General features: G+C 47.7%; 1 protein-coding gene across 24 annotated transcripts in view; it reads right to left on the bottom strand.

Moving 5' to 3' along the window:
• Positions 1-27,689, bottom strand: part of cbfa2t3 (CBFA2/RUNX1 partner transcriptional co-repressor 3) — a 194,863-nt gene that overhangs the window by 110,473 nt on the left and 56,701 nt on the right. For 9 of the 24 annotated variants that reach the window (XM_068048964.1, XM_068048966.1, XM_068048979.1 and 6 more), the window contains one exon: positions 20,833-20,923. The exons of 7 other annotated variants lie outside the window; for them this stretch is intronic. In XM_068048964.1, the coding sequence (XP_067905065.1) occupies positions 20,833-20,923 (91 nt within the window). Of the gene's footprint in view, positions 1-507; positions 650-2,789; positions 2,947-7,003; positions 7,121-13,035; positions 13,094-20,832; positions 20,924-27,689 lie in introns of those variants that run through there. 8 more of the 24 variants (XM_068048970.1, XM_068048984.1, XM_068048972.1 and 5 more) reach the window with 6 other exon arrangements.

The raw sequence follows: 27,689 nt of genomic DNA, 5'->3' as shown, positions 1-27,689 counted from the left end.
GTCAGGAACTCATTCCCACTGACCGTGTACACACTGCCCAGTCAGGGACTCATTCCCATTGACCGTGTACACACTGCCCAGTCAGGGACTCATTCCCATTGACCGTGTACACACTGCCCAGTCAGGGACTCATTCCCACTGACCGTGTACACACTGCCCAGTCAGGGACTCATTCCCACTGACCGTGTACACACTGCCCAGTCAGGAACTCATTCCCACTGACCGTGTACACACTGCCCAGTCAGGGACTCATTCCCACTGACCGTGTACACACTGCCCAGTCAGGGACTCATTCCCACTGACCGTGTACACACTGCCCAGTCAGGGACTCATTCCCATTGACCGTGTACACACTGCCCAGTCAGGGACTCATTCCCATTGACCGTGTACACACTGCCCAGTCAGGGACTCATTCCCACTGACCGTGTACACACTGCCCAGTCAGGAACTCATTTCCATTGACCAACCAAAGCCTCTCCATCTAAAGGAGTGGGATAGAATATTCACCACTTGTCTGGATAGGTGTAACAGCAAAGCCATCGCCATCCAGGACCGAGCACCCCACTTCATTAATACCCTCCCTCCACGTCAAGCACACTGTGGCTGCAATCCAGCAGATGCAATGGAGTAACTCCTAACCTCTGCCATTCTGAAAATTAAGCACAATGATATCATGGGAATACAGTCACCTCCAAGTCCCTGTCCAAGTCACATACATCACTGCCACTCCTTCTTCAGTGCCAGATCACTATTCTGGAATTTCCTACCCAAAATAGTTGTGGAAGCATCTTCACCACAAAATGCACAGTGGCCCACGGTGAAGGTCCACCACTACCCAGTTGATCAGCGTAGGGAGAGACAATAAAAATCAGTGTCACCTACATCCCAAACACACATTCAAAATAACTCCAGAACTGGAACTGTCTTGTTCTGGGGAATATTTTTGGACACCAAATTAAGGTGCATAGGAAAGAACCTGCACTTCTATAGCACCTTGCACAATCTCAGAACATCCCAAAGCGCTTTAGAGCAATTGAAGTATGGTCAATCTTGTTATGGAAAAACTGGAGCCAATTTCCACACAGCAAGCTCCCACAAACAGCAATAAGTTAATGATCAGATAGTGTCACGAGATCTTCTATGTCCAGCTGAGACAGTAGACAGAGTCTCGGTTTAATATCTCACCTGAAAGACACACAACCATACAAATTAGGAGCAGGAATAGGCCCCTCAGCCCCTCGATATTCCAAGTCAGGATGGTGTGTGACTTTGATGGGAACTTGATGGTGTTCCCATGCATCTGCTGCCCTTGTCCTTCGAGGTGGTAGGGGCCGCGGGTTTGGAAAGTGCTGTCTAAGGAGCCTTGGTGCGTTGCTGCAGTGCATCTTGTAGATGATACACACTGCTGCCAGTGTGCGTCGGTGGTGGAGGGAGTGAATGATTGTAGATGGGGTGCCAATCAAGCGGGTTGCTTTGTCCTGGATGTGTCGAGCTTCCTTAGTGTTGTTGGAGCTGCACCCATCCAGGCAAGTACAAAGTATTCTATCACACTCCTGACCTGTGCCTTGTAGATGGTGGACAGGCTTTGGGGAGTCAGGTGGTGAGTTACACGCCGCAGAATTCTGAGCCTCTGACCTGCTCTTGTAGCCACGGTATTTATATGGCTACTCCAGTTCAGTTTCTGGTCAATGTTATTCCAGGATGTTGACAGTGGGGGATTCAGCGACCGTAATGCCATTGAATGTCAAGGGGAGATGGTTATATTCTCTCTTGTTGGAGATGGTCATTGCCTGGCACTTGTGTGGCGCGAATGTTACTTGCCACTTATCAGCCCAAGCCTGGATATTGTCCAGGTCTTGCTGCATTTCTACACGGACTGCTTCAGTATCTGAGGAGTCACGAATGGTGCTGAACATTGTGCAATCATCAGCGAACATCCCCACTTCTGACCTTATGATTGATGGAAGGTCATTGATGAAGCAGCTGAAGATAGTTGGCCTAGGACACTACCCTGAGGAACTCCTGCAGTGATGTCTTGGGACTGAGATTATTCACCTCCAACAACCACAACCATCTTCCTATGCGCTAGGTACGACTCCAACCAGAGGAGAGTTTTCTCTCTGATTCCCACTTACTTCAGTTTTGCGAGGGCTCCTTGATGCCATACTCAGTCAAATGCTGCCTTGATGTCAAGGGCAGTCACTCTCACCTCACCTCTTGAGTTCAGCTCTTTTATCCATGTTTGAACCAAAACTGTAACAAGGTCAGGAGCTGAGTGTCCCTGGTGGAACCCAAACTTCATTCATATTATAGGATATGGTCAGCATAGTTTTGAATGAACAGGTTATTGCTAAGCAAGTGCCACTTGATAGCACTGTTGACACCTTCCATCACCTAACTGATGATTGAGAGTAGACTGATGGGGCAGTAATTGGCCAGGTTGGACTTGTCTTGTTTTTGTGTACAGGACATACCTGGGCAATTTTTCACATTGCCAGGTAGATGCCAGTGTTACAGCTGTACTGGAACTGGAAACAAGCCGAGCCTGTCCCACCTTTGCACATAAGACAACCCGCCCATTAGTCTAACAAATCTTCTCTGAACTGCTTCCAAAGCATTTACAACCTTCCTTAAATAAGGAGACCAGTACTGTACACAGTACTCCAGATGTGGTCTCACCAATGCCCTGTATAACTGAAGCATAACCTCCCTTTTTATTCAATTCCCCTAGCAATAAACAATCACATACTATTAGCTTTCCTAATTACTTGCTGTACCTGCATACTAACCTTTTGCGATTCATGCACTAAGACGTCATCACCAACAGTGCAGCACGCCCTCAGTACTGCACTGGAGTGTCAGCCTGCATTATGTGATCAAGTCTGGAGTGGAACTTGAACTCAAGACCTTGTGACGCTGATGACAGTGCTACCCACTGAGCTAAGTCTGTGAGGGGAAAGACAGTAGATTGCAGAAAGGTGCAGACAGGCTAATGGAGTAGGAGATGCATTTCAAGAACAACTTGCATTTATGTATATGTCATGAAGGATTGTAAACACACCGATGAAAGTTTTATATTTGAGGTGTTGGTGTACCAGGTGTCAATGTGAGTGCAGGAGTGATGGAGAATGGGACTTGTTGCAAGTTAGGATATGGTCAGCATAGTTTTGAATGAAGGTTATGGAGAGTGGAGAATGGACGACCAGCCAGGAGAGCATTCGAATGGTTGAGTTTGGAGGTGACAAAGGCAAAATTGAGGGATTCAGTGGCTGATGGGCTGAGGCAGGGTGATATTATTAAACCCTGATTAATTCAGATATCCCCTGGATTCCTGGCATAACCATATCAAACTGCATTCTGTGAAAAGTAGTTCACCACCTAACTCCTTAACCTCTGCATCTAAAGGAGTGGGATAGAATATTCACCACTTGCCAGGATAGGTGCAACCACAACGACGACACTACCCAAAATAGAGCAGTCCATGGATATGGGTGGTATTTGTTGGAGAGGATATAGAGTCAGAAGTTCATCTCGGGATTGAACAGGACTCTGAAGTTGTGTACAGTTTGATCCAGACAAACAGGAAGTAGTACATTTTGTGGAAAACAGAATAGACATGTTGAATGGGGAAAGGGAAGGGATATGTAGTAGCTATTTTAGAGAGACATACAAGTGTGATGAGTCTCCTTCTGTGCTGCAGAATAGGATTCTACTAGCAGAGACCCACAAAACATTTGCCGTGAAATTAGTATATTGCAACAAAAATTCTTTAAATACAGGATTTCTGGTTATTCCTTTAGCAAAGACTTTAACAGGATCAGAACTTCTGACCCTGGTAAAAGCGACATAAAAAGATATGCATGAGTAAAAACATTGAGTTTGAAATGACACTAAAAACGCACCCCACGTGGACAATGCTCACATGTCTCAAAGTTTAAATGAATGCGATTAACAGAATTGGTTTTTAAAAATTGCAATTTTAAAACTGCAGTTAGCAACCATTTCACCAAAACAACATTTTTCACCTGCATCAGTTTAACGCATTACTCTGAAGTAATTCTACAGCTTTTGCACTCAGCTGGCCAGTCAGTACCTTCTCCTTAGGATTAGAATAGATAGGTGCTTGATGGCCAGCGTGGATACGGTGGGCTGAAAGGCCTGTTTCTGTGCTGTATAACTCTATGACAATATATGTAACAAGAAAAGGCCATTAATCCCCTGTAGTTTACACTGTTAATGACTCTCCCTAAAGACACAAAAAGATTTGCTTCTAGTCAGCACTTGCGTGTCTTTTGAATGTCCCAAAGCATCTCGCATTTAATTAATTAACTGGTGCAGTTCTGTGCAATCAAGAGGCGACCGTTTTATGCACAGCAAGGTTCCACAAACTACAGTGAAGAGTTGTAAAAATTGTAGCGAGCATCCACGTGAAACATGTTGACAAATTTGGGTTTATTTTCCGCTCCTCCCCTCCGTCCCAGTCGAAAATGGCACCGAAAACTAAACACACCACCCACCAAATAAACCCATTAACAGATGCAACTTTTAAACTGACAAATAAAAACAGCATGGATTGACTAAAATTGTTTATTATTATTATTATGGATTAAAGCAGCAAATCCAATTCTATGTTAGACTAAAGACCACAACAGACTCTGCAGGACTTCACTCTCATCCGTCGTCCCCATCCATCTATTCTACTAGAGAAACGTACATGCCTGTGGGGATTGGGCGAGGGTGAGGTTAGGTTTGCCTGTGATGTCCACTATGATTGAATCGACTGCTGGCTGTCACAGTCTAGCTTCACAAATCAAGAGGTACTAGGCAGTGGCTAGCTGTAAGCTGCACCAAACAGCGTGTTCAGAACAGCCAGTGACACCCTGCATCGCCCAAAGTGCTAGACAGTTGCAGCCTGAGTTCAGCTTGTCTGGCAGGTTAGTCGTTATGTAACTGCAACCTTACACATTTAGTCTGTTCACCAAAGAACAAAGAACAGTACAGCACAGGAACAGGCCATTCGGCCCTCCAAGCCTGCGCTGATCTTGATGCCTGCCTAAACTCACACCTTCTGCACTTCCGGGGCCCATATCCCTCTATTCCCATCCTATTCATGTATTTGTCAAGATGTCTCTTAAACGTCGCTATCGTATCTGCTTCCACCACCTCCCCCGGCAGCAGGTTCCAGGCACTCACCACCCTCTGTGTAAAGAACTTGCCTCGCACATCCCCTCTAAACTTTGCCCCTGTCACCTTAAACCTATCTCCCCTAGTAACTGACTCTTCCACCCTGGGAAAAAGCTTCTGACTATCCACTCTGTCCATGCCGCTTATAACTTTGTAAACCTCTATCATGTCGCCCCTCCACCTCCGTCGTTCCAGTGAAAACAATCCGAGTTTATCCAACCTCTCCTCATAGCTAATGCCCTCCAGACCAGGCAACATCCTGGTAAACCTCTTCTGTACCCTCTCCAAAGCCTCCACGTCCTACTGGTAGTGTGGCGACCAGAATTGCACACAATATTCTAAGTGTGGCCGAACAAAAGTTCTGGACAGCTGCAGAATGACTTGCCAATTTTTATACTCTATGCCCCGACCGATGAAGGCAAGCATGCCGTATGCCTTCTTGACTACCTTATCCACCTGCGTTGCCACTTTCAGTGACCTGTGGACCTGTACGCCCAGATCTCTCTGCCTGTCAATACTCCTAAGGGTTCTGCCATTTACTGTATACCTCCCACCTGCATTAGACCTTCCAAAATGCATTACCTCACATTTGTCCGGATTAAACTCCATCTGCCATTTCTCCGCCCAAGTCTCCAACCGATCTATATCCTGCTGTATCCTCTGACAATCCTCATCATTATCCGCAACTCCACCAACCTTTGTGTCGTCCGCAAACTTACTAATCAGACCAGCTACATTTTCCTCCAAATCATTTATATATACTACAAACAGCAAAGGTCCCAGCACTGATCCCTGCGGAACACCACTAGTCACATCCCTCCATTCAGAAAAGCACCCTTCCACTGCTACCCTCTGTCTTCTGTGACCGAGCCAGTTCTGTATCCATCTTGCCAGCTCACCTCTGATCCCATGTGACTTCACCTTTTGTACCAGTCTGCCATGAGGGACCTTGTCAAAGGCTTTACTGAAGTCCATATAGATAAAATCCACTGCCCTTCCTTCATCAATCATCTTTGTCACTTCCTCAAAAAGCTCAATCAAATTAGTGAGACACGACCTCCCCTTCACAAAACCATGCTGCCTCTTGCTAATAAGTCCATTTGTTTCCAAATGGGAGTAAATCCTGTCCCGAAGAATCCTCTCTAATAATTCCCCTACCACTGACGTAAGGTTCACCGGCCTATAATTTCCTGGATTATCCTTGCTACCCTTCTTAAACAAAGGAACAACACTGGCTATTCTCCAGTCCTCTGGGACCTCAACGGTAGCCAATGAGGATGCAAAGATTTCTGTCAAGGCCCCAGCAATTTCTTCCCTTGCCTCCCTCAGTATTCTGGGGTAGATCCCATCAGGCCCTGGGGACTTATCTACCTTAATGCTTTGCAAGACACCCAACACCACCTCCTTTTTGATTATGAGATGACTGAGACTATCTACACTCCCTTCCCAAGGCTCATCATCCACCAAGTCCTTCTCTTTGGTGAATACTGATGCAAAGTACTCATTTAGTACCTCGCCCATTTCCTCTGGCTCCACACATAGATTCCCTTCTCTGTCCTTGAGTGGGCCAACCCTTTCCATGGTTACCCTCTTGCTCTTTATATACGCATAAAAAGCCTTGAGATTTTCCTTAATCCTGTTTGCCAATGAATTTTCATGACCCCTTTTAGCCTTCCTGACTCCTTGCTAAAGTTCCTTCCTACTGTCTTTATTTTCCTCAAGGGATTCGTCTGTTCCTAGCCTTCCAGCCCTTACAAATGCTTCCTTTTTCTTTTTGACTAGGCACACAATATCCCGCGTTATCCAAGGTTCCCGAAACTTGCCAAACTTATCCTTCTTTCTCACAAGAACATGCTGGTCCTGGATTCTAATCAACTCCCACATATCAGAAACAAAAACAAGAAATGCTGGAATCACTCAGCAGGTCTGGCAGCATCTGTGGAAAGAGAAGCAGAGTTAACGTTTCGGGTCAGTGACCCTACTTCGGAACTGACAAATATTAGAAAAGTCACAGATTATAAACAAGTGAGGTGGGGGTGGTGCAAGAGATAACAAAGGAGAAGGTGCAGATTGGACCAGGCCACATAGCTGACCAAAAGGTCACGGAGCAAAGGCAAACAATATGTTAATGGTGTGTTGAAAGACAAAGCATTAGTACAGATTAGGTGTGAATACACTGAATATTGAACAGCAGCAAGTGCAAACCTGAAGAAAAACAACCTGAAAAAAACCTGAAAAATCAGATGCTGATTTACCCTCAAACAGCCGCCCCCAATCTAAATTCTTCAGTTCCTGCCTAATATTGTTATAATTAGCCTTCCCCCAATTTAGCACCTTCACCCGAGGACTACTCTTATCCTTATCCACAAGTACCTTAAAACATATGGAATTATGGTCACTGCTCCCGAAATGCTCCCCTACTGAAACTTCGACCACCTGGCCGGGCTCATTCCCCAATACCAGGTCCAGTACGGTCCCATCCCTAGTTGGACTATCTACGTATTGTTTCAAGAGGCCCTCCTGGATGCTCCTTACAAATTCTGCCCCATCCAAACCCGTAGCACTAAGTGAGTCCCAGTCAATATAGGGGAAGTTAAAATCACCCACCACCACAACCCTGTTACCTTTACATCTTTCCAAAATCTGTCTACATATCCGCTGGCTGTTGGGAGGCCTGTAGAAAACCCCCAACATCGTGTCTGCACCCTTCCTATTCCTGAGCTCCACCCATATTGCTTCGCTGCACGACCCCTTCGAGGTGTCCTCCCGCAGTACAGCTGTGATATTCTCCTTAACCAGTAATGCAACTCCCCCACCCCTTTTACATCCCCCTCTATCCCGCCTGAAGCTTCTAAATCCTGGAACATTTAGCTGCCAATCCTGTCCTTCCCTCAACCAAGTCTCTGTAAGAGCAACAACATCATAGTTCCAAGTACTAATCCAAGCTCTAAATTCATCTGCCTTACCTGTTATACTTCTCGCATTGAAACAAATGCACTTCAGACCACCAGTCCCGCTGTGGTCCGCAGCATCTCCCTGCCTGCTCTTCCTCTTAGTCTTACTGGCCTTATTTACTAGTTCCCCCTCATTTATTTCACTTGCTGTCCTACTGCTCTGGTTCCCACCCCCCTGCCACGCTAGTTTAAACCCTCCCGAGTGACGCTGGCAAACCTCGCAGCCAGGACATTTGTGCCTCTCCAGTTTAGATGCAACCCGTCCTTCTTGTACAGGTCCCATCTGTCCCTGAAGAGATCCCAATGATCCAGATATATGAAACCCTCCCTTCTACACCAGCTGTTCAGCCACATGTTTAGCTGCACTATCTTCCTATTCTAGCCTCACTGGCACATGGCGTAATCCCGAGATTATAACAAAGAAAAGAACAAAGAAAATTACAGCACAGGAACAGGCCCTTCGGCCCTCCAAGCCTGCGCCGATCCAGATCCTCTATCTAAACATGACGCTTATTTTCTAAGGGTCTGTATCTCTTCGCTTCCTGCCCATTCATGTATCTGTCTAGATACATCTTAAAAGACGCTATCGTGCCCGCGTCTACCACCTCCGCTGGCAACACGTTCCAGGCACCCACCACCCTCTGCGTAAAGAACTTTCCACGCATATCCCCCCTAAACCTTTCCCCTTTCACTTTGAACTCGTGATCCCTAGTAATTGAATCCCCCACTCTGGGAAAAAGCTTCTTGCTATCCAACCTGTCTATACCTCTCATGATTTTGTACACCTCAATCAGGTACCCCCTCAACCTCCATCTTTCTAATGATAATAATCCTAATCTGCTCAACGTCTCTTCATAGCTAGCGCCCTCCATACCAGGCAACATCCTGGTGAACCTCCTCTGCACCCTCTCCAAAGCATCCACATCCTTTTGGTAATGTGGCGACCAGAACTGCACGCAGTATTCCAAATGTGGCCGAACCAAAGTCCTATACAACTGTAACATGACCTGCCAACTCTTGTACTCAATACCCCGTCCGATGAAGGAAAGCATGCCGTATGCCTTCTTGACCACTCTATTGACCTGCGTTGCCACCTTCAGGGAACAATGGACCTGAACAACCAAATCTCTCTGTACATCAATTTTCCCCAGGACTTTTCCATTTACTGTATAGTTCACTCTTGAATTGGATCTTCCAAAATGCATCACCTCGCATTTGCCCTGATTGAGCTCCATCTGCCATTTCTCTGCCCAACTCTCCAGTCTATCTATATTCTGCTGTATTCTCTGACAGTCCCCTTCAGTATCTGCTACTCCACCAATCTTAGTGTCGTCTGCAAACTTGCTAATCAGACCACCTATACTTTCCTCCAAATCATTTATGTATATCACAAACAACAGTGGTCCCAGCACGGATCCCTGTGGAACACCACTGGTCACACGTCTCCATTTTGAGAAACTCCCTTCCACTGCTACTCTCTGTCTCCTGTTGCCCAGCCAGTTCTTTATCCATCTAGCTAGTACACCTTGGACCCCATGCGCCTTCACTTTCTCCATCAGCCTACCATGGGGAACCTTATCAAACGCCTTACTGAAGTCCATGTATATGACATCTCCAGCCCTTCCCTCATCAATCAATTTTGTCACTTCGTCAAAGAATTCTATTAAGTTGGTAAGACATGACCTTCCCTGCACAAAACCATGTTGCCTATCACTGATAAGCCCATTTTCTTCCAAATGGGAATAGATCCTATCCCTCAGTATCTTCTCCAGCAGCTTCCCTACTACTGACGTCAGGCTCACCAGTCTATAATTACCTGGATTATCCCTGCTACCCTTCTTAAACAAGGGGACAACATTAGCAATTCTCCAGTCCTCCGGGACCTCACCCGTGTTTAAGGATGCTGCAAAGATATCTGTTAAGGCCCCAACTATTTCCTCTCTCGCTTCCCACAGTAACCTGGGATAGATCCCATCCAGACCTGGGGACTTGTCCACCTTAATGCCTTTTAGAATACCCAACACTTCCTCCCTCCTTATGCCGACTTGACCTAGAGTAATCAAACATCTGTTACTAACCTCAACATCCGTCATGTCCCTCTCCTCGGTGAATACCGATGCAAAGTACTCGTTTAGAATCTCACCCATTTTCTCTGACTCCACGCATAACTTTCCTCCTTTGTCCTTGAGTGGGCCAATCCTTTCTCTAGTTACCCTCTTGCTCCTTATATATGAATAAAAGGCTTTGGGATTTTCCTTAACCCTGTTTGCTAAAGATATTTCATGACCCCTTTAGCCCTCTTAATTCCTCGTTTCAGATTGGTCCTACATTCCCGATATTCTTTCAAAGCTTCGTCTTTCTTCAGCCGCCTAGACCTTATGTATGCTTCCTTTTTCCTCTTAGCTAGTCTCACAATTTCACCTGTCATCCATGGTTCCCTAATCTTGCCATTTCTATCCCTCATTTTCACAGGAACATGTCTCTCCTGCACGCTAATCAACCTCTCTTTAAAAGCCTCCCAAATATCACATGTGGATTTACCTTCAAACAGCTGCTCCCAATCTACATTCCCCAGCTCCTGCCGAATTTTGGTATAGTTCTCTTCCCCCAATTTAGCACCCTTCCTTTAGGACCACTCTCGTCTTTGTCCATGAGTATTTTAAAGCTTACGGAATTGTGATCACTGTTCCCAAAGTAGTCCCCTACTGAAACTTCAACCACCTGGCCGGGCTCATTCCCCAACACCAGGTCCAGTATGGCCCCTTCCCGAGTTGGACTATTTACATACTGCTCTAGAAAACCCTCCTGGATGCTCCTTACAAATTCTGCTCCATCTAGACCTCTAACACTAAGTGAATCCCAGTCAATGTTGGGAAAATTAAAATCTCCTATCACCACCACCCTGTTGCTCCTACATCTTTCCATAATCTGTTTACATATTTGTACCTCTATCTCACGCTCGCTGTTTGGAGGCCTGTAGTACAGCCCCAACATTGTTACCGCACCCTTCCTATTTCTGAGTTCTGCCCATATTGCCTCACAGCTCGAGTCCTCCATAGTGCCTTCCTTCAGCACAGCTGTGATATCCTCTTTGACCAGTAATGCAACTCCTCCACCCCTTTTACCTCCCTCTCTATCCCGCCTGAAGCATCGATATCCTGGGATATTTAGTTGCCAATCATGCCCTTCCCTCAACCAAGTCTCAGTTATAGCAATAACATCATACTCCCAGGTACTAATCCAAGCCCTAAGTTCATCTGCCTTACCTACTACACTTCTTGCATTAAAACAAATGCACCTCAGACCACCACCCTACAGGTCCTGTCTTTTAACTTTCTACCTAACTCCCTAAACTCCCCCTGCAGGACCTCATCACTCTTCCTGCCTATGTCGTTGGTACCAATGTGTACCACAACCTCTGGCTGTTCACCCTCCCCCTTCAGAATGCCCCCTGTCCGTTCAGAGACATCCTTGACCCTGGCACCAGGGAGGCAACATACCATCCTGGAGTCCCCTATAACTATTGCTCTTCTGCGCTTTGTCCCTCCCTGCTGAACAACAGTGCCAGCCGTGGTGCCACTACTCTGGCTGCTGCTGTTTTCCCCTGATCGGCCATCCCCCCCAACAGTATCCAAAACGGTATACTTGTTAGAGAGGGGGATAGCCACAGGGGATTCCTGCACTGACTTCCTGCCCCTTCTAGCGGTCATCCATCTATCTGCCTGCACCTTGGATGTAACCACTTCTCTAAAACTCCTGTCTATGACACTTTCTGCCACCTGCGTGCTCCTAAGCGCATCCAGTTGCCGCTCCAACCGATCCATGTGGTCTGTGAGGAGCTGCAACTGGGTACACTTCCTGCAGATGTAGTCGTCCGGAACGCTGGAAGCGTCACGGACCTCCCACATCTCACAGGTGAAGCACTTCACCCCTCGAACTGACATTTCTATCACTAATTAATAAATTAATTTAAAATAAATAAATACTTATTAAATCCTTACTAAATTGTTATAATTAACTTTATGGTCCCTAGTACTAGATTCCTAGTATAAATATTAAATGCTAACGAAATACAGTAATCTCCTCCCTCTGGTTTAGTTACTCTACTTATTAATTAATTAGGGTTTTAATCAATTTTTATCAATGTTTTACTTTCAAGTTCAGTAAAAAAAATTCCCTACCAGCCAATCAGGTCACAGCTTTCCTGTGACGTCACTTTCAGTTTTTTTTTACCAGAGGTAAGTTTTTTATCCTTACCGGTCGGGAACTCCGCCCTCCGAGTCTTCTCCCAGTCAGCTGTGCTCTTTGGAAGCTCTTGGCTCCCCTCACTCTGAGGACATGTGGGAAATGAAAGGAGCTCCTCGCTCCCTCCTTACCGAACTTCCTCAGTTACCAAACCTCCACTGTAGCACTCTAATGCAACCCAAGTCTGCACTTCAGTGCAAACAAAGACAGCACTGTCAGATGGCTCACTTTTATACTGACTCACTCTAGCCCCCTGAAAACTGGTTTCAGCCAATTCTCTAATTAACAAGGTGCAGCTGCAAGCAGAGCCTGAGTGAACCCTGTTTAAAGCTGGTCTAAAACTCACCTTCTCCAACCCTAACAGCAACTGTTAAGTTACTCTGCTAAATAAAAGACAGATTAGATTTAAGATAAAAATTAACCCTTAATTAACCTCAGTTACCAAACTTCCACTGTCGCACTCTAATACAACCCAAGTCAGCACTCCAGTGCAAACAAAAAAACCAAATTTGCAATTGACCCTGATAGTGTTTCCTGCTGTACTCATGTCACAGACTATGCCTGCAAACAGCTGGATCATAGGCTAAGTACAGGTGCGTTCAACCACTTTCCATTTAATGGAGGCTGTGGATAAACAACAGCTTCCACTCACCTTGCAGATTTCCCCTTTAGAAGATTCCAATTTGAAAGTCGATCATTGGCAGCAAATGCTGAAAAAACAGGAAGAAATCCAGTTGTAGCCCCCAGTATTAAACACAGAGAACTGCTGCAGAGAGGTGGCCTCAGATCACTTTATCCTGGATCCTGCTCACAGTTTTCAACAGACAGTCACCATGAGGAATCACCCTCTCTGATCTGCAACCCCCCAGCTGCGTGTCTACTAATAGCTTTCACAGGTTTAGGTCCCATCGAGTTACAAACTGTAGCATTCAGGCAACTGAGATGATGCCACCAGCACTTGTGGAGAGCAGCTGAGGGGGTATCTCAGCGAAGCTGTCAGGAACGTGGACTGCCCCCAAAAAATTGCCATTCCGACCACACAGAGCACATCGCCAGGGTTCACAGGGTGATCTCCCTCCCGGAATAAAGAGAATTTCCACAAATAAAGCGAGCAGGAGAAAGCAGGGGATAAGGTAAAGAGCCAGAGGGCAGCGTCTCCACTGTATGCACCTGGTGCCTTGTTCCTCTCACTGCAGGCTGGAACTGCTGCTACAGCTTGACGATTCGGACCAACTGGACCGGCATCTGGACCCATCACTCATCCTCCTCCACCGAGTGTTTGCACAGATTACACATCTCAAACCAAACAAGGCAACTTGAAGCATGGCTCTCTCACACTATCACTCTCACTTGTTCTCTCTTTCTGTATATAGCTCCCCCTCACACCATCATTCTCCTAAATTTTGATGAGGGAATGCTGGGAGAGAGCAGAGGGAAAGCTATGAGGGGAGGGAGGGAACACTGGGGGAGGAGGAGGAGGGAGGAAATGCTGGGGTAGGAGGAGGGAGGAAATGCTGGGGTAGGAGGAGGGAGGGAATGGTGGGGGAGGAGGAGGAGGGAGGGAACAGTCGGCGGCAGAAGGGAGGGAATCCGGGGGTAGGGGAAGGAATGCGGGGGCAGGGGAAGGAACGCTGGGGGGGAGGGGAAGGAACGCAGGGGAGGTGAAAGAATGCTGGAGGGAAGGGGAGGGAAAGCTGTGGGGGGCAGAGGAGGGAGGGAACGTGGGGGGGAGGGGAATGAATGCTGGAGGTGAGAGAACGCTGGGGGTGGACGGGAGGGAACACTGGGGGGGGGGGGAGGGAACGCTAGGAGAGGGTGAGGAATGCGGGGAACCCACTGTGCCCACCCACTGCGCCCACACATTGCACCCACACACAGTGCCCACTGCACCCACATACTGCACCCACTGCACTCATACACTGCACCCACTGGGTTCACCCACTACGCCCACACAATGCACCCACTGTGCCCACACACTGCACCCACACACTGCACCCACTGAACCCACTGTGCCCACACACTGCCCCCAATGAGCCCACAAACCGCGCCCACACACTGCACCCACTGCGCCCACACACTGCATCCACTGAGCCCAGACACTGCACCCACACACTGAACCCACACACTACGCCCACACTCCGCCCACACACTGCACCCATTGCACTCATACACTGCACCCACTGGGATCACCCACTGCACCCCACACTGCGCCCACACAATGCACCCACTGTGCCCACACACTGCACCCATTGCGCCCACTGCGCCCACCCACTGCGCCCACACACTGCACCCATTGCACCCACTGCGCCCACACACTGCACCCACACACTGCATCCATTGCGCCCACTGCGCCCACACACTGCACCCACATACTGCATCCACTGCACCCACACACTGCACCCATTGAGCCCACACACTGCAACCAAACACTGCACCCACCAAGCCCACACATTGCACCCAATGTGCCCAAACACAGCACCCACTGAGTCCACACACTGCACCCACACACTGCGCCCACTGACCCACACTGCACCCACTGCGCACCCACTGAGCCCAAACACTGTGCCCACACACTGCACCCACTGCGCCCGCAGACTGCAGCCACGCACTGCACCCACACACTGCGCCCACACACTGCATCCACTGAGCTCACATATTGCGCCCATACACGGCACCCATTTAGCCCACACACTTCACCCAAACACTGCACCCACCAAGCCCACACATTGCACCCACTGCGCCCAAACACAGCACCCACTGAGTCCACACACTGCACCCACACGCTGTGCCCACACTCTGAGCCCATACACTGGACCCAAACACTGCGTCCACTGAGTCCACACACTGCACGTACATCACCCACACACTGTGCTCATTAGGCCCACTGACTGCACCCACACACTGCACCCAATGCACCCACACACTCCGCCCACATACTGTGCCCACTGAGCCCACCCACTGCACCCAAAGACTGCATCCACTGAGCCCACACACTGGACCCACTGCACCCGCACACTGCACCTGAGCCCACATACTGCACCCACTGCACCCACACACTGCACCTACTGCGCCCACACACTGCACCCATACACTGGACCCACTGAGCCCACACACTGCACCCACCAGCACCCACACACTGTGCCCACTGCAGCCACACACTCCACCCACATACTGCGCCCACTGCACCCGCCCACTGCGCCCACAGCACCCACACACTGTGCCCACTGCAGCCACACACTCTGCCCACATACTGTGCCCACTGCACCCACACACTACGCCTACCGAGCCCAGACACTGCGCCCAAACACTGTACCCACTGCACCCACACTGCGCCCAAACACTGTACTCACTGCATCCACACACTGTACACACTGCACCCACACTGCGCCCACACACTGCACCCACACACTGCACTCACACATTGTGCCTACTGTACCCACTGTGCCCACCATACCCACACACTCTGCCCACTGCTCCCACACACTGTGCTCAGTGCACCCAAACACTCCACCCACACACTGCGCCCACGTCACCCAGACAATGCTCCCACACACTGCACCCACTGAGCCCACCCACTGCGCCCACAGTGCACCCACTGCGCCCACAGACTGAACCCACTGTGCTCACTCCACCCATCCACCCACAGCGCCCACAATCACACAGCATCCACAGGATCATTAGTTTTTGCACCATGCTCCCTTAAAACACCCCCTAGGCCACACATTTTCTACATTGTTCCTGTACAGCACCCACATACCAAAAGAAGCTCTGACCCTTACAGAGCACTTCACCATATTCTGTCCAAACACCAACATGACTGTTTGACGCATGTGATGAGGCGGAGGAGGCTGATGTAGAAACATAGAAAATAGGAGCAGGAGTAGGCCATTCGGCCCTTCGAGCCTGCACCGCCGTTCAATACAATCATGGCTGATCGCCAAAATCAGTACCCTGTTCCTGCTTTCTCCCCGTATCCCTTGATCCCTTTAGCCCAAAGAACTATATCTAACTCTTTCTTGAATATATTTAGTGATTTGGCTTCAACTGCTTTCTGTGGTAGAGAATTCCACAGGTTCACCACTCATTGGGTGAAGAAATCCCTCCTCATCTCAGTCCTAAATGGCTTACCCCTTATCCTTAGATTGTGACCCCCTGGTCCTGGACTCCCCCGCCATTGGGAACATCCTTCCTGCATCGAGTCTGTCCAGTCCTGTTAGAATTTTGTAGGTTTCTATGAGATCCTCTCTCATTCTTCTAAACTCTAGCAAATACAAGCCTAATTGACCCAATCTCTCCTCATACGTCAGTCCTGCCATCCCAGGAATCAGTCTGGTGAACCTTCGCTGCACTCCCGCCATAGCAAGAACATTCTTCCTCAGATAAGGAGACCAAAACTGCACACAATACTCCAGTTGTGGTCTCACCAAGGCCTTGTATAATTGCAGCAAGACATCCCTGCTCCTGTACTTGAATCCTCTCGCTATGAAGGAAAACATACCATTTGCCTTTTTTACCACCTGTTGAACCTGCATGCTTACTTTCATCGACTGGTGCACAAGGACACCCAGGTCTCGCTGCACCTCCCCCTTTCCCAATCTATCGCAGTTCAGATAATCTGCCTTTCTGTTTTTACCACCAAAGTGGATAACCTCACATTTATCCACATTATACTGCATCTGCCATGTATTTGCCCACTCACTCAACCTGTCCAAATCACACTGGAGCTTCTCTGCATCCTCCTCACAGCTCACACTCCCACCCAGCTTTGTGTCATCTACAAACTTGGATATGTTACATTCAATTCTCTCATCTCTATCATTAGTATATATTGTCAATAGTGTGTTTCAGTGCTCCTTCACCCTGTGAGTATGGGACTGTTTTACACACTGCTCTGTACAAACACTCAGCGACTGCTGACTTTCCACCCGCAGCTCAGCAAACTGCTTTGGCCAAAATGGTTTCATGAGTCTCCAATTGCATGGGATTGTTTGCGTCAGATTAATTCTGGCTCTGCTCTCTACTCTTCCTCACCTCTCCAAATCCAGAGTTACAGAATATTGTACAGGATTTACAATCTGCTCGACACTATCCCATCCCTGTTCCCCATGTCATAGAGTTATGCAGCACAGAAACAGGCCCTTCGGCCCATCGTGTCCATGCTGGCCATCAAGCACCTAATTATTCTGATCCCATTTTCCAGCACTTGGCCTGTAGCCTTGTATGCGATGGCGTTTCAAGTGCTCATCTAAATACTTCTTAAATGTCTAACAAACTTGTATGAATTTTTTGAGGAGGTGACGAGATGTGTGAAGGAGTGTAAAGCAGTTGATGTAGTCTACATGGACTTCAGTAAGGCTTTTGATAAGGTCCCGCATGGGAGATTGGTTAGGAAGGTATGAGCCCATGGGATCCAGGGTAAATTGGCAAATTGGATCCAAAATTGGCTTAGTGGCAGGAGGCAGAGGGTAATGGTCAAGGGTTGTTTTTGCGATTGGAAGCTGGGACCAGTGTTTTTTTAATTCATTCATGGGATGTGGGCATCACTGGCCAGGCCAGCATTTATTGCCCATCCCTAATTGCCCTTGACAAGGTGGCAGTGAGCTGCCTTCTTGAACCGCTGCAGTCCATTTGGGGTAGGTATACCCACAGTGCTGTTAGGAAGGGAGTTCCAGGATTTTGACCCAGCGACAGTGAAGGAACGGCGATATAGTTCCAGGTCAGGATGATGTGTGACTTGGAGGGGAACTTGCAGGTGGTGGTGTTCCCATGTATTTGCTGCCCTTGTCCTTCTAGTTGGTAGAGGTTGCGGATTTGGAAGGTGCTGTCTAAGGAGCCTTGGTACATTGCTGCAGTGCATCTTGTAGATGGTACACACTGCTGCCACTGTGCATCGGTGGTGGAGGCAGTGAATGTTTGTAGATGGGGTGCCAATCAAGCAGGCTGCTTTGTCCTGGATGGTGTCGAGCTTCTTGAGTGTTGTTGGAGCTGCACCCATCCAGGCAAGGGGAGAGTATTCCATCACACTGCTGACTTGTGCCTTGGAGATGGTGGACAGGTTTTGGGGAGTCAGGAGGTGAGTTACTCGCCTCAGGATTCCTAGCCTCTGACCTGCTCTTGTAGCCACGACATTTATCTGGCTACTCCAGTTCAGTTTCTGGTCAATGGTAGCCCCTAGGATGTTGACAGTGGGGGATTCAGCGATAGTAATGCTGTTGAATGTCAAGGGGAGATGGTTAGATTCTCTCTTGTTGGAGATGGTCATTGCCTGGCACTTGTGTGGCGCGAATGTTACTTGCCACTTATCAGCCCAAGCCTGGATATTGTCCAGGTCTTGCTGCATTTCTACACGGACTGCTTCAGTATCAGTGGTGTACCGCAGGGATCAGTGCTGGGACTCTTGCTGTTTGTAGCGTACATTAATGATTTAGACGTGAATATAGGAGGTATGATCAGTAAGTTCGCAGATGACACGAAAATTGGTGGTGTCGTAAATAGTGAGGAGGAAAGCCTTAGAATACAGAACAATATAGATGGGCTGGAAAGATGGGCAGAGCAGTGGCAAATGGAACTTAATCCTGAAAAGTGTGAGGTGATGCATTTTGGGAGGACTAACAAGGCAAGGGAATATACAATGGATGGTAGGACCCTAGGAAGTACAGAGGGTCAGAGGGACCTTGGTGTATTTGTCCATAGATCACTGAAGGCAGCAGCACAGGTAGATAAGGTGGTTAGGAGGGCATATGGGATACTTGCCTTTATTAGCTGAGGCATAGAATATAAGAGCAGGGAGGTTATGATGGAGCTGTATAAAACGCTAGTTCGGCCACAGCTGGAGTACTGTGTACAGTTCTGGACACCACACTGTAGGAAGGATGTGATTGTACTGGAGAGGGTGCAGAGGAGATTCACCAGGATGTTGCCTGGGCTGGAGCATTTCAGCTATGAAGAGAAACTGGATAGGCTAGGGTTGTTCTCCTTAGAGCAGAGAGGCTGAGGGGGGACCCGATTGAGGTGTACAAGATTATGAGGGGCATAGATAGGGTAGATAGGAAGAGACTTTTCCCTTAGCGGAGGGGTCAATAACCGGGGGCATAGATTTAGGGTAAACCTCCTGGTTTAGAGGGGATTTGAGGAAATTTTTTTTCACCCAGAGGGTGGTTGGAATCTGGAACACACTACCTGAAGAGGTGGTAGAGACAGGAACCTTCACAATATTTAGATGAGCACTTGAAATGCCATAGCATACAAGGCTACGGGCCAAGTGCTGAAAAATGGGATTAGAACAGATTGGTGCTTGATGGCCGGCACAGACACGATGTGCTAAAGGGCCTGTTTCTGTGCTGTATATCTCTATGACTCTATACATTTAAATTTTCCCGCTTACCAAAACAATCAGGTACTCTACTTTTCTGCAGAATAAAGCACACTAACCAGGTTTCTTTAATAAACAACAAAAATTACCTATTATAAACCAAGTCTTAACCAATAATGAAGTAAACATACGTACAAATTGAAATATGAAAGCCCCTTATTTTCTCTTAGTCCTCAAGCACACACACACATACAAAACCGGTTAACTGGAAAAAAAGGGATTTTTGTTTCCAGCTGTTACAAAGAAATAAAAGGAATTAAAAAAAGCACTTAGGCTTAAAAGAAGGTATGGAAGGAAGTCCTTTGTTTTGGCGAGGTGTCCCAAAAGTGAATAGGTGGCTGCCACTAGGAATCGTCCGAGAACTGTTCTTTGCGGGCGATGTTGATGGTCCGTTTGGGTAGACTTTCAAAGAGATTCAGCACAGAAGGCTTCACATGGGTCGCACATCAGGTGTGCAGCAACAAAGATTTCAAATCTCACACATTCGATGCAAAGTTCCTTCAAAGATGTGAGGTTTCTGCAAACGTGCAGGATTTCTTCAAATACAGGAGGCAACAGGAAACACACGACACAGGATTTGCTTTTCAAGATACAGGGATTCTTCAAAGAGAGAAAGACATCAGCTGTCTGGATTTGCTTCTGTTCTCCTGGCAGGTCAATAAGAAAACTCCAACTACTTATTTGTAGCCAAACCAACTGACTTTTTAACAGTTCAAATGAAACTAAAACTGTTTAGCAGCAATCCTGTGATAGCTATAAATCATGGTCTGTCATTTCCTTGTAAACATCTGTCCCTTCAGGTTAGAACACAACCCCCTCCTGGGTTCTTTGCAAATATGTGCCTTCCAGTAAAACTTGTTTACATAGACTCCAAACCTTCTGGTAACTTCTTTTAAGAAAAACACCCAAAGTTCAGCTTCTTCAAGATTCCAACATTCATGGAATCCCTTTTCAGTTTTAAAAATATAGATTCTCAAGTTTTAACAAAAAATGGAAACCCTCGTAACAGTACACACACACATGCACCCAAAGACACATACAGCAGCACCTATCCAGTTACAGGAGTTAGTCACTAACCTGTGCCAGCACCCTGCTCACTTACAGGGGCCTGGAGGAACAGGCTTGCCCCAATGTTTAACGCAGCTACAAACGACTGGGGTAATTGCATCTGAAAAGACATAAATAATTCTTCAGATAGTGTGAATCGCATTTTCTTCCCTCAAAATTGTTTTTGAGCTGACAAAGATGAGGATAAAGCATTTATTGGGGAGGGGGCACCGAACACACAAACTTGTCAGCATTTGCTGTCATTTTCCAATTGGTATCTGAAACCATTGCAGGCAGGAGCAGGTTAATGGTAGATCTCTGGCATCAAGCCTCCGATGTCAAGCGCAGCCTCTCTCTATTGCTGCTTCACAAAGTTGCAGCAGTTCAATGCTGCTGTCCTGCCCCTGCTGACTGAGAAGTAACAAGGCAACACACAAAGACCAGGACTTGCAGTTCCTCTCAATACTCATAGAAACACAGGCCCCACCAACACCTCCCTCCCAGATTACCTCATATTTCTCCTTCATGTGTTAAAAATTAGGCAGAAATTAAGAGCGTGGAAAAATAATGGACTGCCGATTCAGCTCCAGTGGGTGTGTAATTGTAAAATAAGCTGGGACAAAGAGCATTCCTGACTGAACACATCACCAGCCTCAGACTCCAACTCTAACATTTGTGATGTAATCCGCAGTTTGCAGGACCAGTGGAGGAGTGTGTGCGAGTTGTTGTCTGAGCAGATGACTTGTCGAATATTCTGTTAGGTGCACAGACCCTAGTTTCAAAGCTTGTTTTTTTGGAGGCAGACCCGAACTGAAACTGAAACTAAAACATCAGGTTTCTGGAGAATCAGAAACTGGTTGGAACCAGATTAAAAGACAGAACCATCCAAGTCCTGATCACACAGAGGTGAAGTGCAGGCAGGCAGAAGAAAGCGGAGGCTGGATCCAGGAACTGGCCATAGGCAAATACAAGTTGCTGCAGATGTTTACTGTTAGTTAAGGGAATTGATTAAACCAGGCACAGCCATAAAGTGCACAGGGCTGGAATTGAAAGGATCGGATAAAGGTAATACTGGTGGATCCATGCCATCAAGACTGTGAGCAGAGCTGAGGTGGCTCTGGAGAAGTGAGCGGTTGTGGTGAAGACCAAACACATGGAGTTCAGGCCGAAGGGAACTGTTGTCAGATGAGTAATAAAAGCAAAATACTATGGATGCTGGAAATCTGAAATAAAAACAAGAAATGCTGGAACCACTCAGCAGGTCTGGCAGCATCTGTGGAAAGAGAAGCAGAGTTAACGTTTTGGGTCAGTGACCCTTCTTCGGAACTCATGTTGTCAGATGAGAATTGGTGGCCGTACCTTGGAAGAAAGGAGCTGGAGATCTACCTGAGGATGTTCAGAGCTTTGAAGAACTTTGTGGTTGTAATTGGTGCCATAAATGCTGAGTGGAGTGCCCAGTAAATCCCAGAGATCTATCTTTGTTGTATCTGATAGTTAATGTGTAATTTGTAACATATATATTGAATACAATTTGTCTGTCAATTTATGTTTAATTTATGGGGTTTAAATGTATTTATTGAGTTGTTTCATGGGATGTGGGTGTCACTGGCAGGGCCAGCATTTATTGCCCATCCCTAATTGCCCTTGAGAAGGTGGTGGTGAGCTGCCTTCTTGAACTTCTGCAGTCCATCTGGTGCAGGTACATCCAGAGTGCAGTTAGGGAGTGAGTTGTAAAACGGATGAGTTAAGGGCAAGGATTGACACGTGGAATTGTGATATAGTAGCCATCATGGAGACATGGTTGAGGGAGGGACAGGATTGGCAGCTCAATATCCCGGGATATAGAATCTTCAGGCGAGACAGAGGAAGGGGTAAAAGAGGAGGGGGCATTGCAATATTAGTTAAGGAGTCAGTTACTGCAGTAAGGAGAGATGATATCTTGGAGGGGGCATCAAATGAAGCTTTATAGGTCGAGTTTAGGAATAAAAAAGGGACAGCCAGGTGTTCATTATAGACCGTCAGATAGTCAGCGGGAAACTGAGGAGCAAATATGTGCGCAATTCACAGAGGTGTGTAAAAATAATAATAGGGTAATTATATTAGGTGATTTCAACTTTCCCAACATTAACTGGGATAGTCATCGTGTTAAGGGCTTAGATGGAGTGGAGTTCTTAAAATGTATACAGGAGATCTTTTTAGCTCAATTTGTAGAGGATCCAACAAGGGAGGGTGCAGTGCTGGACCTAATTCTGGGGAATGAAGCTGGACAGGTGGTTGATGTGTTGGTGGGGGTGCATTTTGGTGATAGTGACCACAACATGGTACAATTTAATCTTGTTATGGAGAAAGAAATAGACAAGTTGCAAAAAAAGGTTTTGGATTGGGGGAGAGTGAATTTTAGTAAAATAAGGCAGGATCTGGCCAAGGTAGACTGGAAATAGTTACTTGTCGGGAAATCTACAGAAGAGCAGTGGGGGGCATTCAAAAAGGAAATGGAGAGGGTACAGGCCCAACATGTTCCCTCTAGGATAATAGGTAGGAGCAACAAGCCCAGAGAACCATGGATGACCCGAAACATTCAGGGTACGATGAGGAGGAAAAGAGAGGCTTTTAGCAAATACAAGGAGAGCAAATCAACGGAAGCATTAGTGGAGTACAGAAAGTGTAGGATGGAGCTTAATAAAGCAATTAGGAGAGCAAAGAGGGGATATGAGAAAGCTCTGGCTGGTAAAAGTAGGGAAAATCCCAAGATATTCTATAAGTATATCAATGGGAAGAGGATAACCAGGGAAAGAGTAGGACCCATTAGGGACCAAGGGGGAAATCTGTGGGTGGAGCCAGAGGACACTGGTAGGGTGCTGAACGAATACTTCACATCTGTCTTCACCCAAGAGAATGAGGATGTAGATATGGAACTCAGAGAGAGACTGTGAGGTTCTTGAGCAAATTGTCATAGGGAGTGACAAGGTATTGGAGGTTTTGGAAGGCTTAAAAGTGGACAAATCTCCAGGTCCGGACGATTTGTGTCCCAGGATGCTGTGGGAGACGAGGATGGAGATTGCAGGGGCTCTGACCCTAATTTTTAATTCCTCTCTGGCCACGCGGGAGGTGCCAGAGGACTGGAGAAAAGCTAATGTGGTCCCACTATTTAAGAAAGGTTGTAGTGATAAGCCAGGGAACTACAGACCAGTGAGTCTCACGTCAGTGGTCGGGAAACTATTGGAGAAAATTCTGAAGGAGAGAATCAATCACCACTTGAAGAGGCTAAATTTGATTAGGAATAGTCAGCATGGCTTTGTCAGAGGGAGGTCATGCCTAACAAATTTGATTGAATTTTTTGAGCATGTGACCAGGTGTGTAGATGAGGGGAGTGCAGTTGATGTAGTTTATATGGATTTCAGCAAAGCCTTTGACAAGGTCCCACATGGGAGACTTATCAAGAAAACAAATGCACATGGGATACAAGGTAACTTGATAAGGTGGATTCAAAATTGGCTTAGCTGTAGGAGACAGAGAATGATGACAGACGGCTGTTTTAGTGACTGGAAGCCAGTGTCCAGTGGTGTACCACAGGGATCTGTGCTGGGTCCCCTATTGTTTGTCATTTATATAAACGACAGAGATGACTATGTGGGGGGTAGGATCAGTAAGTTCGCGGATGACACAAAGATTGGCCGAGTGGTTAACAGTGAGGTGGAGTGTCTTGGGTTACAGGAAGATATAGACGGAATGGTCAAATAGGCAGAAAAGTGACAGATGGAATTTAACGCTGAAAAGTGTGAGGTGATACACTTTGGAAGGAGTAATGTGACATGGAAGTATTCAATGAATGGCCTGACACTGGGAAGTTCCGAGGAACAAAGGGACCATGGTGTGTTTGTCCATAGATCTCTGAAGGCAGAAGGGCAGGTTAATAGGGTGGTGAAAAAGGCATATGGGACACTTGCCTTTATCAATCGAGGCATAGATTACAAAAGCAGGGAGGTCATGTTGAAGTTGTACAGAACTTTGGGAAGGCCACAGCTGGAGTACTGTGTGCAATTCTGGTCACCACATTATAGGAAGGATGTGATTGCACTGGAGGGAGTGCCGAGGCAATTCACCAGGATGTTGCCTGAGATGGAACATTTAAGCTATGAAGAGAGATTGGATAGGCTTGGGTTGTTTTCACTGGAGCAGAGAAGACTGAGGGGGTGACCTGATCGAGGTGTACAAGAGTATGAGGGGCATGGACAGGGTGGATAGGGAGCAGCTGTTCCCCTTAGTTGAAGGGTCAGTTACGAGGGGACACAAGTTTAAGGTGAGGGGCAGGAAGTTTAAGGGGAATTTGAGGAAGAACGTTTTTACCCAGAGGGTGGTGATGGTCTGGAATGCCCTGCCTGGGAGGGTGGTAGAGGTGGGTTGCCTCACATCCTTTAAAAAGTACCTGGATGAGCACTTGGCATGTCATAACATTCAAGGCTATGGGCCAAGTGCTGGCAAATGGGATTAAGTAGACAGGTCAGGTGTTTTAATGCAACGTTGCAGACTTGATGGGCCAAAGGGCTTCTTCTGCATGGTATTATTCTGTGATTCTGTTCCAGGATTTTGACCCAGCAACAGTGAAGGAAGAGCGATATAGTTCCAAGTCAGGATGGCGTGTGGCTTGGAGGGGAACTTGCCAGATAGTGGTGTTCCCACGTGTCTGCTGTCCTTGTCCTTCTAGGTGGAGGCGATCATGGGTTTGGAAGGTGCTGTTGAAGGAGGTGTAGTGAGTAGCTGCAGTGCATCTTGTAGATGGTACACACTTCTGCCAATTTGCATCAGTACTGGAAGGAGTGAATGTTTAAGGTAGTCTGCTTTGTCCTGGATGGTGTCAAGATTCCTGAGTGTTGTTGGTGCTGCAGTCATCCAGGCAAGTGGAGAGTATTCCATCACACTCCTGACTTATGCCTTGTAGATGGTGGACAGGCTTTGGGGAGTCAGGAGATGAGTTACTTGCTGCAGACTTCCCAGCCTCTGACCTGCTCTTGTCGCCTCAGTATTTATGTGGCTGTTCCAGTTCAGTTTCTGGTCAATGGTAACCCCCATGATGTTGATAGAATCATAGAAAGTTTAAGGCACAGAAAGAGGCCACTTGGCCCATCGTGTCTGTGCCAGCCGAAAAACGATCCACCGATTCTAATCCCACCTTCCAGCATTTGGTCTGTAGCCCTACAGATTACGGCACTTGAGGTGCATCTCCAGACTCCTTTTGAATGACAGAAGATTGGCTAGCTAACAGGAACAGAGAATAGGCATAAATGGGTCATTTTCTGGTTGGCAAGATGTAACGCATCATGTGCCTCAACTACCCTTTCAGGCAGTGAAGTCCAGAACCCCACCATCCTCTGGGTGAAAAAGTTTTTCCTCATCTCCCCTCTGATTTTTCTACCAATCACTTTAAATCTCGGCTACGTTTGCTGACAACGCTACCACTAGGTGGCACTGCGGTGGCACATGCACAAAGGCAGCCTGTCACTAAAACGTCACAGTCTGTGACGTCAGGCAGCTGCCAGGACTAAAGATGGCGCTGCTCAAATAATCACAGGAAGGCAACCTTACCGAAACACAAGGCAGCACACAATGGCGAGAGAGAGAGAGAGAGTGGGCGCGACTGGTGGGGGGCGAGCCGAGTGGGACGGGGGTGAGTGGAGCGGAGCGAGGGCCGGAGGGGGGAGGGTGAGGGGTGCGGAGCGGGCCGAGGACCGGGGGGCAGGAGTGCAGCAGAGCCGGCCATGGACGGGGGGGGGGGGGGGGGTAAGTGGCCGGAGAGAGCAGTGAGGGGGCGAGCGGAGGGGGCGAGTGAGCGGGCCGTGGACAAGGGGGGTGGGGGGAGCGGAGAAGCCGGAGAGAGCAGCGAGGGGGGTGGGGGGAGCAGAGCTTTACACATGGGTTAGTGTTGCATTGCTGTGCGTAAAGCGCATGCACAGAGGCCGACCAGGCGCGTTGCCCGAAGATACACACGTCACGCGATGACGTCGTGGGGCGCATGCGCTAACCAGTCCTGGTAAGTCGGAACACAGCGCACGCGCAGAGAGCAGGAGCCCGTCTGCGCATGTGCGCCTAGGCGCAGCCTGATGACATCAGTGGCCAGCTGCATTGTCAGGAATCACTTTGTTAAATCTATGCCCCCTCATTACTGACCTCTCTGCTAAGGTGAATAGACCCTTCATCTCCACTCTATCCAGGCCCCTCACAATTTTGTACATTTCAATCAGATCTCCCCTCAGCCTTCTCTGTTCCAAGGAGGACAACCCCAGCCGATCCAATCTTTCCTCATAGCTGCATTTTTCAGTCCTGGCAACATCCTTGTACAAAGAACAGTACAGCACAGGAACAGGCCATTCAGCCCACCAAGCCTGCGCCGATCTTGATGCCTGCCTAAACTAACACCTTCTGCACTTCCGGGGCCCATATCCCTCTATTCCCTTCCTATTCATGTATTTGTCAAGATGTCTCTTAAACGTCGCTATCGTACCTGCTTCCACCACCTCCCCTGGCAGCAAGGACCAGGCACTCACCACCCTCTGTGTAAAGAACTTGCCTCGCACATCCCCTCTAAACTTTGCCCCTCTCACCTTAAACCTATGTCCCCTAGTAACTGACTCTTCCACCCTGGGAAAAAGCTTCTGACTATCCACTCTGTCCATGCCGCTCATAACTTTGTAAACCTCTATCATGTCGCCCCTCCACCTCCGTCGTTCCAGTGAAAACAATCCGAGTTTTTCCAACCTCTCGTCATAGCTAATGCCCTCCAGACCAGGCAACATCCTGGTAAACCTCTTCTGTACCCTCTCCAAAGCCTCCACGTCCTTCTGGTAGTGTGGCGACCAGAATTGCACACAATATTCTAAGTGTGGCCTAAC

This window comes from Heterodontus francisci, chromosome 17 (genome assembly GCF_036365525.1).
Source record: "Heterodontus francisci isolate sHetFra1 chromosome 17, sHetFra1.hap1, whole genome shotgun sequence".
Lineage (NCBI taxonomy): Eukaryota > Metazoa > Chordata > Chondrichthyes > Heterodontiformes > Heterodontidae > Heterodontus > Heterodontus francisci.
Note: the sequence above shows the minus strand (reverse complement) of the source record. Positions and strands in the feature narration are given on the sequence as shown.